This window comes from Rattus norvegicus, chromosome 3 (assembly GCF_036323735.1).
Source record: "Rattus norvegicus strain BN/NHsdMcwi chromosome 3, GRCr8, whole genome shotgun sequence".
In the NCBI taxonomy this organism is placed as follows: Eukaryota; Metazoa; Chordata; class Mammalia; order Rodentia; family Muridae; genus Rattus; species Rattus norvegicus.
The window spans coordinates 41,519,953-41,534,100 of record NC_086021.1 but is presented as its reverse complement, the minus strand read 5'-3'; the positions used below and the strand labels follow the sequence as shown (position 1 = coordinate 41,534,100).

At 43.2% G+C, this 14,148-nt stretch overlaps 2 protein-coding genes and 1 pseudogene across 4 annotated transcripts in view; 2 read left to right on the top strand and 1 right to left on the bottom strand.

Annotated features, from left to right (window-relative positions):
• Positions 1-2,782, top strand: part of Rc3h2 (ring finger and CCCH-type domains 2) — a 65,178-nt gene extending 62,396 nt beyond the window's left edge. The window contains exon 22 of the mRNA XM_039105269.2: positions 1,402-2,782. Coding sequence (XP_038961197.1) covers positions 1,402-1,483 — 82 coding nt within the window. The 3' untranslated portion in view covers positions 1,484-2,782. The remainder of the gene's footprint in view (positions 1-1,401) is intronic.
• Nme2-ps2 (NME/NM23 nucleoside diphosphate kinase 2, pseudogene 2) lies at positions 1,513-4,890 on the bottom strand (annotated as a pseudogene).
• On the top strand, positions 4,556-14,148 carry Pdcl (phosducin like). Of its 3 annotated transcripts, none has more exons than NM_022247.2 (4): positions 4,595-4,710; positions 6,307-6,483; positions 7,848-8,029; positions 11,797-13,620. In NM_022247.2, the coding sequence occupies exons 2-4, from the start codon at positions 6,312-6,314 to the stop codon at positions 12,346-12,348; spliced, it is 906 nt and encodes a 301-aa protein (NP_071583.1). In that variant the 5' UTR covers positions 4,595-4,710; positions 6,307-6,311; the 3' UTR covers positions 12,349-13,620. The 3 variants fall into 3 exon arrangements, with proteins under 3 accessions (XP_038961705.1, NP_071583.1, XP_063140566.1); XM_063284496.1 differs by lacking the exon at positions 4,595-4,710 and adding an exon at positions 4,782-5,560 and having other exon boundaries at positions 11,797-14,148; XM_039105777.2 differs by lacking the exon at positions 6,307-6,483 and having other exon boundaries at positions 4,556-4,710; positions 11,797-14,148.

Below are 14,148 nucleotides of genomic sequence, written 5' to 3'. Positions count from 1 at the left end.
TTGTGACAATGAGAAATCTAATTTTAATCGTAGCGAGGTGGGTACCACCACGGCCATCTGTCTTCTATTCCTGCACAAACATCATGACCAAGAAGCAAGTTGGGGAGGAAAGGGTTTATCCAGCTTGCTTCCATGTTGCTGGTCATCACTAAAGGATGTCAGGACTGGAACTCAAGCAGGTCAGGAAGCAGGAGCTGATGCAGAGGCCATGGAGGGATGTTACTTACTGGCTTGCTTCCCCTGGCTTGCTCAGCTTGCTTTCTTATAGAACCCAAGACCATCAGCCCAGGGACAGCACCAATCACAATGGGCTGGGTCCTCCCACCTTGACCACTAGTTGAGAAAATGCCTTACAGCTGGGTCTCATGAAGGCATTTCCACAACTGAGGCTCCTTTCTCTGTGATAACTCCAGCTTGTGTCACGTTGACACACAAAACTAGACAGTATAGCATCCTTGAAATAATCAGTTCCCTTTACGTGTTCCTACTGCTGTCCATAGGTCATCAGGCTCTTCATTCTGATTTCTAAGCCTGAAGGAAGTGCCACAGACCACTCAGACTTAAGGCCCCAGGGAAGGGGGAGGTTTGATGGGGTGGGGTCGGGGGTGGGGACATCCTCTTGGAGACAGGGGAGGAGGACAAGGAAGTGTCAGAGGGTGGACCAGGAGGGAGAAAAATAGATTAAAGAATAATAATAAAAAAAGGGCGAGCGCATGAGATATGAAGGATGGGGAGATGAATGGGGTTGGGGACATGATGCGAAATTCACAATCAATCAATAAAAAGTTTAAAAAAAAACTCGCCCCAAGCACAGTGTCTCTCTGACTATGAATCAGGATGTAGAACTCTCAGCTACTGCTCCAGCGCCATGCAGGACTGCGATGATCATGAATTAACCCTCTAAACCAGTGGTCCTCACCCTTCCCAATGCTGCACCCTCTAACACAGTTCCTCATGTTATGGTGACCACCGACCATAAAATTATTTTCTTTGCTACTTCATTACTATGATTTGACCACAGTTGTTTGATTCCCAAAGGTATCATGACCCACAGGTTGAGAATCACTGCTTTAAACTGTAGGCAAGCTGCCCAATTAAATGCTTTTTTTCCTAAGAGTTGCCTTGGTCGTGGTGCCTCTTCAGAGCAATAGAACTATAACTATGACAATATTATAACAGATAATGCTTATTAAATGATTAAAATAGCATATAAAAACTGTAAAAGTGTTCTTTCTACTGGTTTTCATTTGCTCTGCAAAGATAACTCTTATGTCTTATATATTTGCTAGTGACTTCTATCTTTGTCTTTATGTATATATAATGTTGTTTGTGTGATTTTTTTTATGTAGAAATTTGGCTGATATATACTGATCTATTTATTTTATTTTATTTTTTTACCAGTTCCAAAGTCTTTATCATTTTAGAAAAGATGGTCCATCCAGTCAGTGGGATGAAGAGCGGTGTCCAGGAGCCCCATCAGTAGTGCTGAAAAGGACTCTGGTTTCTCCATGTCTACCTGTACACACAGTCATGAGGACCAGACTTATAGTCAATCAGTTTCTTGGGCTTAAACCATAGACCGATTTCTTTCTCAGCACTCTCCACTGAATCACTGCCATGGATGATGTTCCTGCCAACTAGAATGCAGAAATCCCCACGAATCCCCCTGTTTTCGAATCCGCTGGATTGGTCTGCCCCAGCATCATCTGTTTTCACCACATTGCGCCCCTCCCACACCACTGCCGCTATAGGCCCTGAGTTCATGTACTTCTCTAGCCTAGAGAAGAAAGGACGGTTTTCAGGCCAGTGTACTGCTGCTTCAGGTGTTCTTCAGAAGCCCGAAGGAAGTTCATGGCGGCCAGGCAGAACCCCTTCAACTCGAATCCTTTGATGATCTCGCTCACCAGGCGGCGCTGCGCGCCATCTGGCTTGATGGCAAGGAAGATAAGCTCGAAGTTGGCCACAGTCCGAAAGCTGGTGGGTGGGCTGGTGCCTGCGATGAGCAATGGAAGCAAAAAGACTAGAACGACCACCAGCCAGCGTGGGGAGAGGGCACTGATCTATTTATTTTATTGTTTTGAAGTAGAGTCTCTTTTGCCCAACTTGACTCTTCTCTTTCAACGTTCTGAGTATGAGCAGGCATGAGCCTCCATACTTCTTATTAAGTACTTTATTAATAAAGTAAAACCCCATTATTAAATGTAACAATATATACATACCTTCATCTTATCTGTAGGATAGGCTAATCTGTAAGTGGAATGATTAGACTACAAGATATACATTTTTATAATATTGATAGATATCCCTCAATTTTAGACTTTTAAAAGTGTCTTATATTTTTTAAGGATGAGAAAGTATAATATGCTGTAGAAAAGAAGCCTGTTAAAGCAGGAGAGAAAGAGAGGAACAGTGTTATTTATTAGCTCAAGGAATTGGGAACTCCCGTACCAGTGATTCATTTAGTAAATGGATGTAAGAGAATGTTGGGTACATTTTGGGTATTTAATCAAATGCCGGTCTCTTCTGAGTGTTTTTGCTTTTCGGGGGGAAGAAAGAGTCAGAGTTATTAGAGTGGAAGAGGTATTGAAATTTGAGAGAAAAGATATGAATTGTTTTTTTGAAAGTGAGAGATGAAATTGCCCAGGGAAATGGAGGCTTGCTGGGCGGCACTGAGGTGAACTTTCAAGGACTGCAGAGGGTGAAGAAGACTGCCATATTAGGGAGAACTGAATAAAAGTAAAATCAAAGCCAAAACATTTATTAAATGTATATGTGAAACATATCTTACATTTACTTATTACATGGGGGTGGGGGATGACCCTGTGTAATTCAGAGGACTGCTTTCCAGAGTCACGTCACTTCTTGTCTTCCGCCATGCACATCCCAAGGATTTAACTCAGGACCCAAGGTACTTTTGCTGGCTAAGTCATTTTACAGGCTTTCAAATATTCACTAAAAAAAATATTTATAGGGATCTCTTTTGCCCAGAGGCACTCTTTCTGAGCGCCGGCTGTGCCATTTAAAGCAGATCACACACATAACATTACTATGCACATACAGCTGAATAAGGTAAGGTATTTATTTATCTTTCACGCAAAAATGTAAAAGCTCCCATAGGAGCTTTTAAAATGAATTGTTTTTGAAAAGCTCTCAGGGAGAACTTTCCCTCGGGATGGAGACCCTCCAACTCAATGACCAGACCGAGACACCACAGGATGCAATCAGCAAGAGGATTTGGTTTATTGTCGGGATACACAGGCACAGGCACCTGCGGGCGCTTCAGTCACTCGGGGGACTGGCGCGCCCCACGGAACCAAGGATGGGCTTTTATAGGATTTTGGGGAGCAGAAGCAAGCATACAGAAGCAGATGCATGGTTACAGGGATATAATTGGTGGATTTTAATATGGCAAGGGTTTAGCCCGGGGGCAAGTTTCCTAGCTACCTTCCTGAAACATAAGGACTGACTCGGCCCCCCAAGGGTTCAGCCTGGGGGCAAGTTTCTTAGCTACCTTCTTGGAACATAACGGCTGACTCGGCCCCCCCACCAGGGTGTGGGACCTCTCCCGGGGCTTTTCTCATTGTCAGGTGCTCAACGGCAGTCCTCCTGTTGCCAGGCCTTCAACCAAACACATCTTGTTTGGCAGCCGCTGTGTACTCAGTGTTCTAACCTTTCTCTGAACCAGTCATCTTAAATATAGCCTTGCAAAATGGCGTTACTGCTGCTAAGCTGGGGTCTTTCAGTTTTAAAGGTATGTTGGGGGTGCGGGGACTGGAGGATGCTGTCTCTCATAGTCTGAACAAATAGCTTCTGATGAAAACGTGCACGTAGACAAATTTGCAGTAACACATAGGTGGTCCTAGAAACGTGAATAGAGAACCTCCTTCTTCAAATTAAGAGCCCTGTATTTTATATAAATCGAACATATCATATGTTTTAATTTACACACGGTTTTAAGAGCAATTTCACAGTTGTATACTAGACACCCCAACTAAGCAGTTTGAAATCATCTGAGGTTTAACAAAAGTTTTCAAAAATAGGGTAGTTTCGGGGTTAGGGATTTAGCTCAGTGGTAGAGCGCTTGCCTAGAAAGCGCAAGGCCCTGGGTTCGGTCCCCAGCTCCGGGAAAAAAAAAAAAAAGAAAAAAGAAAAAAAAAAATAGGGTAGTTTCCTTGATCTCTAGAATTTTCAAAGGTTATCACGATACATAACTGAAGTACTCTGTAAACTGTCGAGTCAACTATTTGACCAATATTAGTTGATACGAGTTACTCAAATTTCTTCAGTTGTCCACGCCCGTTTCTTGTCCAATAATCCAATTCAGGCTGTCATACAACTTTTGCCCTTTGAATTACTTATTCTTGAAGAAATTAATGTTTTTGAGCTATTTTTCGCTTCAATATTCATGTGTAACTTTTCTAGAAACTTGGAACAAAAATAAAGTTTTCTTATTTTAAAGTAGAAGTACACACCGAGGTGTTTTGTCCTAAGCTAAGACCCGTAGCTTCTCCTCAGACGCCGAGATAAGTTTCTTGTGATTGGACAGCGTGCGTCCGCCGTGACGCCGGAAGGCCGAGTGATTGGTCCGCAGAGTCCACTGCAGCTTTTCTCTGTTGCTTAAGGCTTTCGGTTACTTCTCTTTCTCTAAGCGAGCGTTCTTTGTTGGTGACCGGAGTTGCTAGTCCAGAAGGAACAGACTGAGTGAGCGAGGTAACTAAGTGCACAGGCGTCGGCGGGAGGAAGCGGCGGGCCTAGACATGGGTGGGGACAGGGGTTTGCGCGCCTTGGGCGAGCTACTTTGCCTCCGGGCTCCTGGATTCCAGTTTCTCCCGTGCGTCTCAAACTCCCTTCGAGACTCCGAGCGTCCCTCATCAGTACCGCCCTCCTCATCTGCCCTACCCAGCTCCGTCTTCCACGCTGCCCCGCCTCCTCAGCCCGCCCTTCTCCCGCTCCATTCTCCAGGCTGCTCCTCTTCAGCCCGTCCCTCCTCAGCCTTGCCTTCCTCACTGCTCCGCCTCCTCAACCCCGCCTTCCTTATGGCTTCGTTTTTCTCCACCCTGGCCTTTTAGCTCTGCTTTACTTATCCTTCTGTTCTTGCCCGTTTGTCCCATAAGCTCCGCCTTCCTGGAAGCTTAGCCCCGCCCTTCTCTGGTCCATCTGCTCAGCCCCGCCCTCCTCACTGTCCTACTTTCTTTTAACACTTTTGCAAGCCTTTCACTGGCCCTGCCCAGCTCACTTCACTGCTGCTCCCACCCTCTTCACGATCCTCCAGCTCTTCAAGTTTACTATCCCCACTTGAGGTTTACCATCTGCTCTGCGCATGCATGCCACTTTTGTTTGCCAGTGTGCTGGCCTCCTCGCCTCTCAGCAGCCCAGCCTCCTTAGTACACTCCACTCTGGCCCTGTTTCACCCATTGCACAGCACTGATGTTTCTTGGACGGAGTTGTGGCCCTCTGGCACATCCCTGACAAGGAGCTTTCAAAAGTTTTCTTCCTTTCCTTGTCCTCTTGATTGTTTGTTGTTCAGCCGGCACAGAGATCCTGACTGTGTGGGAGAGAGGTACATTGTAATAGTGTAAATACCATGTGCTAAGTCTCTTCTGAAGGCAGCCCAGTGTTGGGATGCTTAGAGGAAGGACGTTTTGTTTTTGTTTTTGATTAGTCATTCCTGCTGGATTCTTAAACAGACTTCTAAAGCACTGAATGGAATCTTTCCTCAAAATACCTGGGTCCTAGGTGTTCTTTAAACATCTGACTCTTACTTAAATTTTGTTGTGGAGACTTGCTTTAGCTGGTCAGATTTGGTCCAGCTTGAGACCATTTATCTAGGCTCTTAGTGAGGCAAGGAAGGAGTGAATGACTTAGTTTCAATGGTATACCTGCCCTTGGTAGTCTCTTTTGAGGTTTTCCCTGAGGACTTTCCCCTGATTTGTTAGCTAGCAGTCTTAAAACTAAAAGTGTGTATGAGTAAAAACCATGAGCAGTAAATTCCTCTTACCCAGTCCACACCAGTAGACAGTAATGTACCTCTAAGGCTTCTGGAATCACACATCTGTGGGCCTGTTAACAGCTCCAGTGTTTGTGACAGAGCTCAGCAAAGAATGTGCCTTATCTAAGTCTTGGTTTTGCCTGCTCTAGCAAAAGCCTGGTAAACTATGGCATAGATCCAGGGTTGGGGTTTGCTGAGATTCTGCTTATGAAGACACCTTCAGAGTCGTATAACGTTGTGGGGAGTCAGTCAGTCCAAGTGTACCTTGTCTGGTTCGTGTCTTCTTTGCTCCAGCCAGATACATTGCTCTCTTCTAGGCGCCATGACAACCCTGGATGACAAGTTGCTGGGGGAGAAATTGCAGTACTACTACAGCACCAGTGAGGATGAGGACAGTGACCATGAAGACAAAGACAGAGGCAGGGGAGCCCCAGCCAGTAGTTCCACGCCTGCGGAGGCTGAGCTGGCAGGCGAAGGCATTTCAGTCAATACAGGTACTGAAGGCTCTGAACTCTGGAAATGGGCTGGAAAAGTGGCCTTTGAAATGTATATTTGTTAGAAGTCCTGCTCTCCTTTCTCCAACTCCAGTCCCACTTTCCTTCCAGAGATAACATGGTGTAGTCCTTCATTGTGCTTGCTTCTGCCCTTTCTCTGTGCAATGCAAATCTGTATGCATATCAGCAATGGAAGGGAACTTGCTGGAGCGTGTTTGACAACCCGTAAATCGTGTATATGAGTATACTGGTTAATATATGATTGATTCCTAGAAATGTCGTTTTTACACTGATAGTTTTCTTAAGTTAAAGTCTGTTTTATTGTTGTATGTATATGCATGGCCTATATGCTTGGTTACAATGCTTGGATACCAGTATGGAGAGAAGAGGACTTTTTGGAGTGGGTTCTCTCATCTTCACAGTTAAATTCCAGGGATTTATCTACTTCAGGTCTCCAGGCTTATACTGTAGGATCCCTGTGTGGTGAGTCATCTCAGTGGTTCTTATACTACTGTGTATTGTTTTTAGTTTGTAACTTTCTACTTCTGGGGATTGGCCAAGGGCTTTGTTCATGCTTTGCAAGTGCTCTACCACAGTCCACAGCCCAACCCACTGTAACATCCTAATATTGTCAGATTGCTTAGGTTGAGGTAATGCTTGTAGTTCAGCCAGCAACAGTATTTTTTCATTTAGTTTCTCTCCTACTATGTTTAACAGGTTTTGAAATTTTTGCCACCTTTTTAGAGATAGTGTCTCATGTCGTTCAAGCTGGCCTTGAACTCCTAATCTCAAATGATCCTCCATCCTCAGTTTCTTCAGTAGGGATTCCTGGCATGCATCACTATGCCTAGCTTATTATTATTTTTGCAGTATCTTTTATGTCAAGATATGTAGAACTGTCTGATCTTACCCCTTCTTGCCTTTGGGTGCTGGGGATCAAATCTACGGCTTTGTGAATGCTTGCTTAGTACTCTTGCAGCTGAACTGTATTCATAGCCCTTGGTTTTTGGAGGGAGGATCTTACTGTAACTCAGGCTGAACATGTGATCTTCCAGTGTGGAATGCTGATGTTGCAGATGTGGGCTACCAGGACCTCTCTGTGTCAAATTCCCTTCTTTCTACATGTTTCTTCTTTACCTTCGAGTAGATGAATCATAACTTGTAGAATGTTGAGCATTAGGTTGGCCATTTAATTCCTGCAAAGTGCGCTGCAGTAGACCTCCTTGTGCCCCACGTAAGGCTATACAGAGGCCCTTGCTAACTGTGTCATAGATACAGCAGGCTCCATGCCAATGTGAATCCTGTCACAGATGTCAGCGGCCCAAAGCCCCTGGTCTGTTCTCAGTTATGCTTGTCCTATTCAGGTCCAAAAGGGGTGATCAATGACTGGCGCCGCTTCAAGCAGTTGGAGACAGAACAGAGGGAGGAGCAGTGCCGGGAGATGGAGCGGCTGATCAAAAAGCTGTCTATGAGCTGCAGGTCCCATCTGGATGAAGAGGAGGAGCAGCAGAAACAGAAGGACCTCCAGGAGAAAATCAGTGGGAAGGTAATGGCTTCTTCAAGGCTTCCCTGGCTGCTGGAAATGGGCTTGGTGATTCAGGAAGGGAGGAAAGTAGATTTGGCTCCTGAGGTGTATTGAAATGCAGGGCAAAGCTGGGAGCCCTGTCATAACTTGGGGGTGCATCTGGGTTTGCTCTCAACTCAGCTGTACATTGTTATAGCAAAGTCTCTTCCTGAGCCTATGCTTTCATTTGCTAGATGAGGTCATAATCTTTATCTTTCTGGCGTTCTGGAGCATATATTAGTTTCCTAATTGTGTTCATGATTATTTTGTGGAGACAGTAAATAGAATAGACATTCAGGGAGATACTTGAGCCCAGGTCCCTGACACCTTCTTACCTTATCAGCATTAAAGGTCTCTCTTGTTCCTTCTGACTATGGAAGAAGTGTTCCTGAGTGCCTCAGATCAGTTAGCAGTGACTTAAAGCTGTCAGGCACTGGGGCCAGAAGAAGGGCTCAGTGGGGAAAGGAGTTTGTTAGACAAGCCTGGTGACTTGAGTTCAGTCCCCAGAACCCATGTAAAGGAGGGAGGAGAGAACTAGCTCCACTGTTGTCTTCTGACCTCCATCTGCATGGAGAGCAGGCACACAGTGTAACAGGAAGTTGACTTTTTTTTTTTTTTTTTTTGCTGTCAATAGGAAATTTACTTATTTTAAAACAATCCAAATGCTGGCATTGTCCAGAAATTTTTTTTTTTTGTTTTTTGTTTTTTTTTCGGAGCTGGGGACCGAACCCAGGGCCTTGCGCTTCCTAGGTAAGCGCTCTACCACTGAGCTAAATCCCCAGCCCCCAGAAAATTTTAACAGGTTTATTTGTAATTGTTATAAAGTTGAACTGTTGAAATGTGTTCACAGAAACATTTTGCTTGCATTAATGCTTTACATCTTGCATTTATATTAAAAATTCACACACAAATGAACGTGAAGAAACTGCCAATACCTGATTCTGTCCCCTATGTTTCCACTTGCAATCATATACTTAGGTATCTTTGACCCCATGGAAAAAATACCTAACATTCAGAACTACTGATAACAGGAAGAAGAGGAAAAAAAATTTTTTTTGAGAATAAAATGTTTCCCCTCATAGTGGACACTTAAGCATGTTCTCCACGTATGCGGTGTGCTAGCTGGATGTCTTATGGCATAATTGTTACACGTTTAGCATGGACAGCACACAGGTTGGTATCTTCAAAAAGGCCAACCAGATAGGCCTCACTTGCCTCCTGCAAAGCACCAATCGCTGCCCTCTGGAAGTGCAGGTCTTTTTGAAGTCCTGAGCAATTTCTCGCACCAGACGCTGAAAGGGGAGCTTGCTAATCAGAAGTTCAGTGGACTTCTGATAGCATCTGATTTCACTGAGTGCTACAGTACCAGTAACGATGAGGTTTCTTCACCCCTCCAGTAGAGGGTGCACTCTTGCGAACAGCTTTTGTAGCCAGTTGTTTCCTGGGTTCTTTACCTCCAGTAGATTGGCGGGCAGTCTGCTTTGTATGAGCCATGGTATGGGCACCTCCTTACTTACCCCCTCTTCTCCTTCAACTGGAGCTCAGCAAGCAAGAACAAGTTGACATTTAAAAATATCAGCCAACATGAGGGTGCAGATAAAACTGAGTTGATCACTTTGACTGGGGAATGATTTCAGGGCATAAAATCTAGACAAAGGCTAGCTAAAAGACGCAGTCAAATCAGCCAAACTTAGAGCAATGGGAAGAAGATTGGTAAAGAGAATTGAGAAGGATGCTGGTTATGACACTTCTGATCCAGTGTTCCAGTTTAGTGTGGCCCCTGCTTACCACCTCTAGTCTTACAGGGTTAGTCAGAGATGTTTTGCTGCCCCAGGCCAGGAGAAAGAAGATCTGTCAGGGAAGCTGGCTATAGCATAGTGTGCCTGCTGCTCATAGCTGTTGAGCAGAGACACCAGAATGAAGCAGCAGTCATGTGACCACAGGTCAGTTGTAAGAGATTCTGTCCCTGTCCTCTTAGGCCACCTATAGTAGACTAGAACTGGAAACTGTCTGCCTGACAGAAATGAGGCTGAAGGAAGGTCAGTATGATCTATGTATATCAATTTGTAAAAATGTTTTGAAGCATGAGGAAATATTTATAAATTATTATTATTTTTTTCTTTTGAGACAGAGTCTCACTGTGCTGGCCTAGAACTCACTGTGTAGACCAGGCTGTAGATGATAAAGGTCCGTCTGTCCCTGCCTCCTGATTGCTGGGATTAAAGGGGTGGAGAGCTACCATGCTCAGTCATTATAAGGTAGTTAACATTACCTAGAGACAAAAGCAGGTTATGAGACACCCATAGCTGCTGCTGCACAAGTAAGACAGCTACAGTCAGCTAACTGGCAATAAAAAAGCTGAGCCTGGTAGTATATGTCTAATTCCACTACATGGGAGGCTAAGACAGGCTCAGGATTGTTTGTTTGAAGCCAGCCTGGAGTACATAGTGAGAACCAGGCTGGCCTGTTCTACATAGGGAAACCTTGTTTCAAAATTGAAAAAAAAAATTTTGGGCTGGAGAGCTGGCTCAATGGTTAAGAACACATGTTCTTGCAGAGGACCTGGGTTTGATCCCCCAGCACCCACAAAGTGGTCCACAAACATCCATTACTCCGGTTCCAGGAGATCTGACCTCCAAAGGCACCAAGCACTCATTTGGTGCACATAAATATATGCAGCAAAACACACATAAAATGAATAAACCTTAAAGTGCAATTTATCACTCGTCATGTGTCATGTGGATTGAGCTGTGTTCCTTTGGAAGTTCCTTAATTATGTTGTCTTTTCAAAAAGAGGTAAGAGTGACTAGAACTTAGTCTAGACTGACAGAAATGCTCAGAGGGGCCATGGTACTATGTGGTGCTGCTGTATTGGAATGAGAAGCAAAATGGTATTGAAGTTTCAAACTTAAGTTTCTAAAATCTAGTTTAAGGGGCTAGAGAGATGGCTTAGTGGATAAGAATAGGCACTGCTCTTAGAGACCCTAGTGTGGTTCTCAGAACTCAAAAGATGACTTCCAACTGCTCCTGGGAATCTGACACCCTCTTTTGAACTATGTAGGCACATGCATACCTTCCCACACACATACATATATACACATAATTAAAAGATAAAAAGAGATCTTTAAAAGTTCTAGTTTGAATCCTAGTCTTGTACTTTATACTTGTGTGAATTTGTGCAAATAATGTAAAATCTTTGGTTTAATACCTACATTTACAAAATGGAGTTATTAAAGTTCTTCCAATGAGATTAACTCAAGAATTCAGTCATAGGTGACTTCAATCATGATGGCCAAGGGCATAAGCACCACATGGTAGGAGAGAACTAACTCCTGCAAGTTGTCCTCTAACTTCCACAGGAGCAGCATGGTATGAGCATGCTCCCTTCCCCTGAAAGTCAAAGTAATGAAAACATTTCAAAGACGATCTGGAAAGAAGATTCAGCTGTTAAAAGTACCTGTTTTTATAGATGATCCAGGGTTGGTTCCCAGCACCTGTGTGGTGGCTCACAACCTTTGTAACTGCAGTTCCTGGGGAGCCAGTGCCCCCTTCTGGCTTCCACAGGCTCCAGCATACACCTGGTGCACATAAAATACACCTCTATCCATACAAATTTTAAGAGAGATGACATAATATGAATAAGACACTAGTGTGAAACCTCATGTTTCTAAGTACTGGGTACATATCTACATCAGTCACATATGTTCCGTGTCTGTCTTGGTTCTCCATGTCTGCTGGTTTTCCTGCAGATGACTCTGAAGGAGTGTGGTATGATGGACAAGAATTTGGATGATGAAGAGTTTCTGCAGCAGTATCGGAAGCAGAGGATGGACGAGATGCGGCAGCAGCTTCATAAAGGGCCCCAATTCAAGCAAGTGCTTGAGATCCCCAGTGGAGAAGGATTTTTAGATATGATTGATAAAGAACAGAAAAGCACCCTTATCATGGTTCATATTTATGAAGATGGTGTCCCAGGGACTGAAGCCATGAATGGCTGCATGATCTGCCTTGCCGCAGAGTACCCCACTGTCAAATTCTGCCGAGTGAGGAGCTCGGTTATTGGGGCCAGCAGTCGTTTTACCCGGAATGCCCTTCCTGCTCTGCTCATCTACAAGGCGGGTGAATTGATTGGCAATTTTGTTCGTGTCACTGACCAGCTGGGCGAAGATTTCTTTGCTGTAGACCTTGAAGCTTTCCTGCAGGAATTTGGATTGCTCCCAGAAAAGGAAGTCTTGGTGCTGACATCTGTGCGAAACTCTGCCACCTGTCACAGTGAAGACAGCGATCTAGAAATAGATTGAACTGATAATCCAGTTCTGTAGCTGTCTCATTGTTTGGGCTAGAGGACACATGTCTGTATTTATTTCTGTCCTTCCTGTCTTCTGGCTTTACAGCTGCTCTTTGTAGTCTGGTTTAGCATGTGGAAAGTCAAGAAACTCAGATTAAATCAGAATCCTGACTCACTTTGTGGCTAGCAGTAAAGCGATTTCTAATTATATAGACAGGAAGCTGGGTTCTTGAGCTGTTTACATCTCTAGCGTGACATCTCTGAAATTGTTTCCAGTCAATATTGACATGGCACCCTTGAAGGCAATGTCTTGAAAATTGTCTTCTGATGACCTCAGAATTCCACCAGGTCTGAGAGTAGAATTCCCTAGTGAGTGTGTTCTGTGCAGTGTAAACAGTGCATTTCCATAATCACTTGATTGCAAATCATGTTTACTTGCAATCAGACTGTACTTATTTTCTCCAGATCCTTTTCTACTAGGGTCCATACAAGGTTGGGAATATAGCTCAGTGGTGAACTCTTAACCTAGCATACACGTAGCTCCAAGGTATCTGATTCCCACCCAGCACTGTCAAAACTAAAGGTTCCAGATGGTGCCTGATGCTGTAGTTAGCAGTGGTCTCTGCTGAGGGAGTCACTGGTCCAGTCCAGCATAATGAAGTATGAACAGGAAGGGATGTTTTCTTGCTGACTGCTGTCATGATGTTGGGAAGCAGGCATCCTATTGACTGACACTGGTGTGTATAGAGCTTGAAAACCTCAGTAGGAGGACCTTTCTGTATCCTGCTCATCAGCATCTTTTCCTCTGTTATTTAGCAAGGTAATGCTTTGTTTAACCTTTTTAACTTTTTAAAAAGCTTTTTTTGCCTATTAGAAAAAAATTCATATTTACTAGAGGAAAATTGGCCAAAATACAGATGCAAAAATGGTTTAAAAATATAATTCTGCCACCTGAATACTGTATGTTTTGGTACCATTCATATATAGGGTTTTTTTTTTAATGTATTCTAGGGTTTTTTTTTTTATGGATTCATAGGCTTTGGTTTGTCTTTAAATGACATTGGGATCATTCTGAGCATACTGTCAGATAGTGTGATCAGTTACTAACAGAAGTTTTTCATGCTGTTAAATACTCTTCTGTAATATTTTAATAACTGTTGATATTCCATTGATTTGCTGAAATCTGGTGTTTGGGTTTTAGAAAGATAGCAAACTTTTTTATTATAAACTTTCTATTATGAAACATGTTTATCATAGAACATACAATAAAAATTAAGTTAAAAAGATATTTAAAAGCCATAAAATTTTACTACTGATAATTACTGTCACCATTTTTACAGATCTCTTTCTAGCTTTATGTGTATGTGTGTATTTATAAAAGTCATCATCATTCAATTTTTTTCTTCCTTTTGATTACTCTTTATATGTTCTAGTATCGGGAAAAGAAATGAATCTGGAAGTAAATATTAGCTTTAGTATTTACACATGAGTTTTTTGGTTGCTCAGAAGCTAGCAGGAAATGAATCCTGAAAGTACCTGTTGGAGTTAATCAACAAAAACAGTATCATTTTCTGACTAAGGAGCTCATTGTAGAAGTGAAGACAATCATAGGAGCAGAGACAACTGATGTCAATATTCTAGTTTATTTTTTCCAGTTTTTTTCCCCATTCTTAATAACATTGATAGTTACTGAATTCTGTGTTCTACTTTACGTAGCAGTGCATACTAAAATACTTTGGTATATTGTAAAAGTTCTGAATAAATCAGTTGCTTTATAATTCACCATCTAAATAAACTATACCATATTGACTCA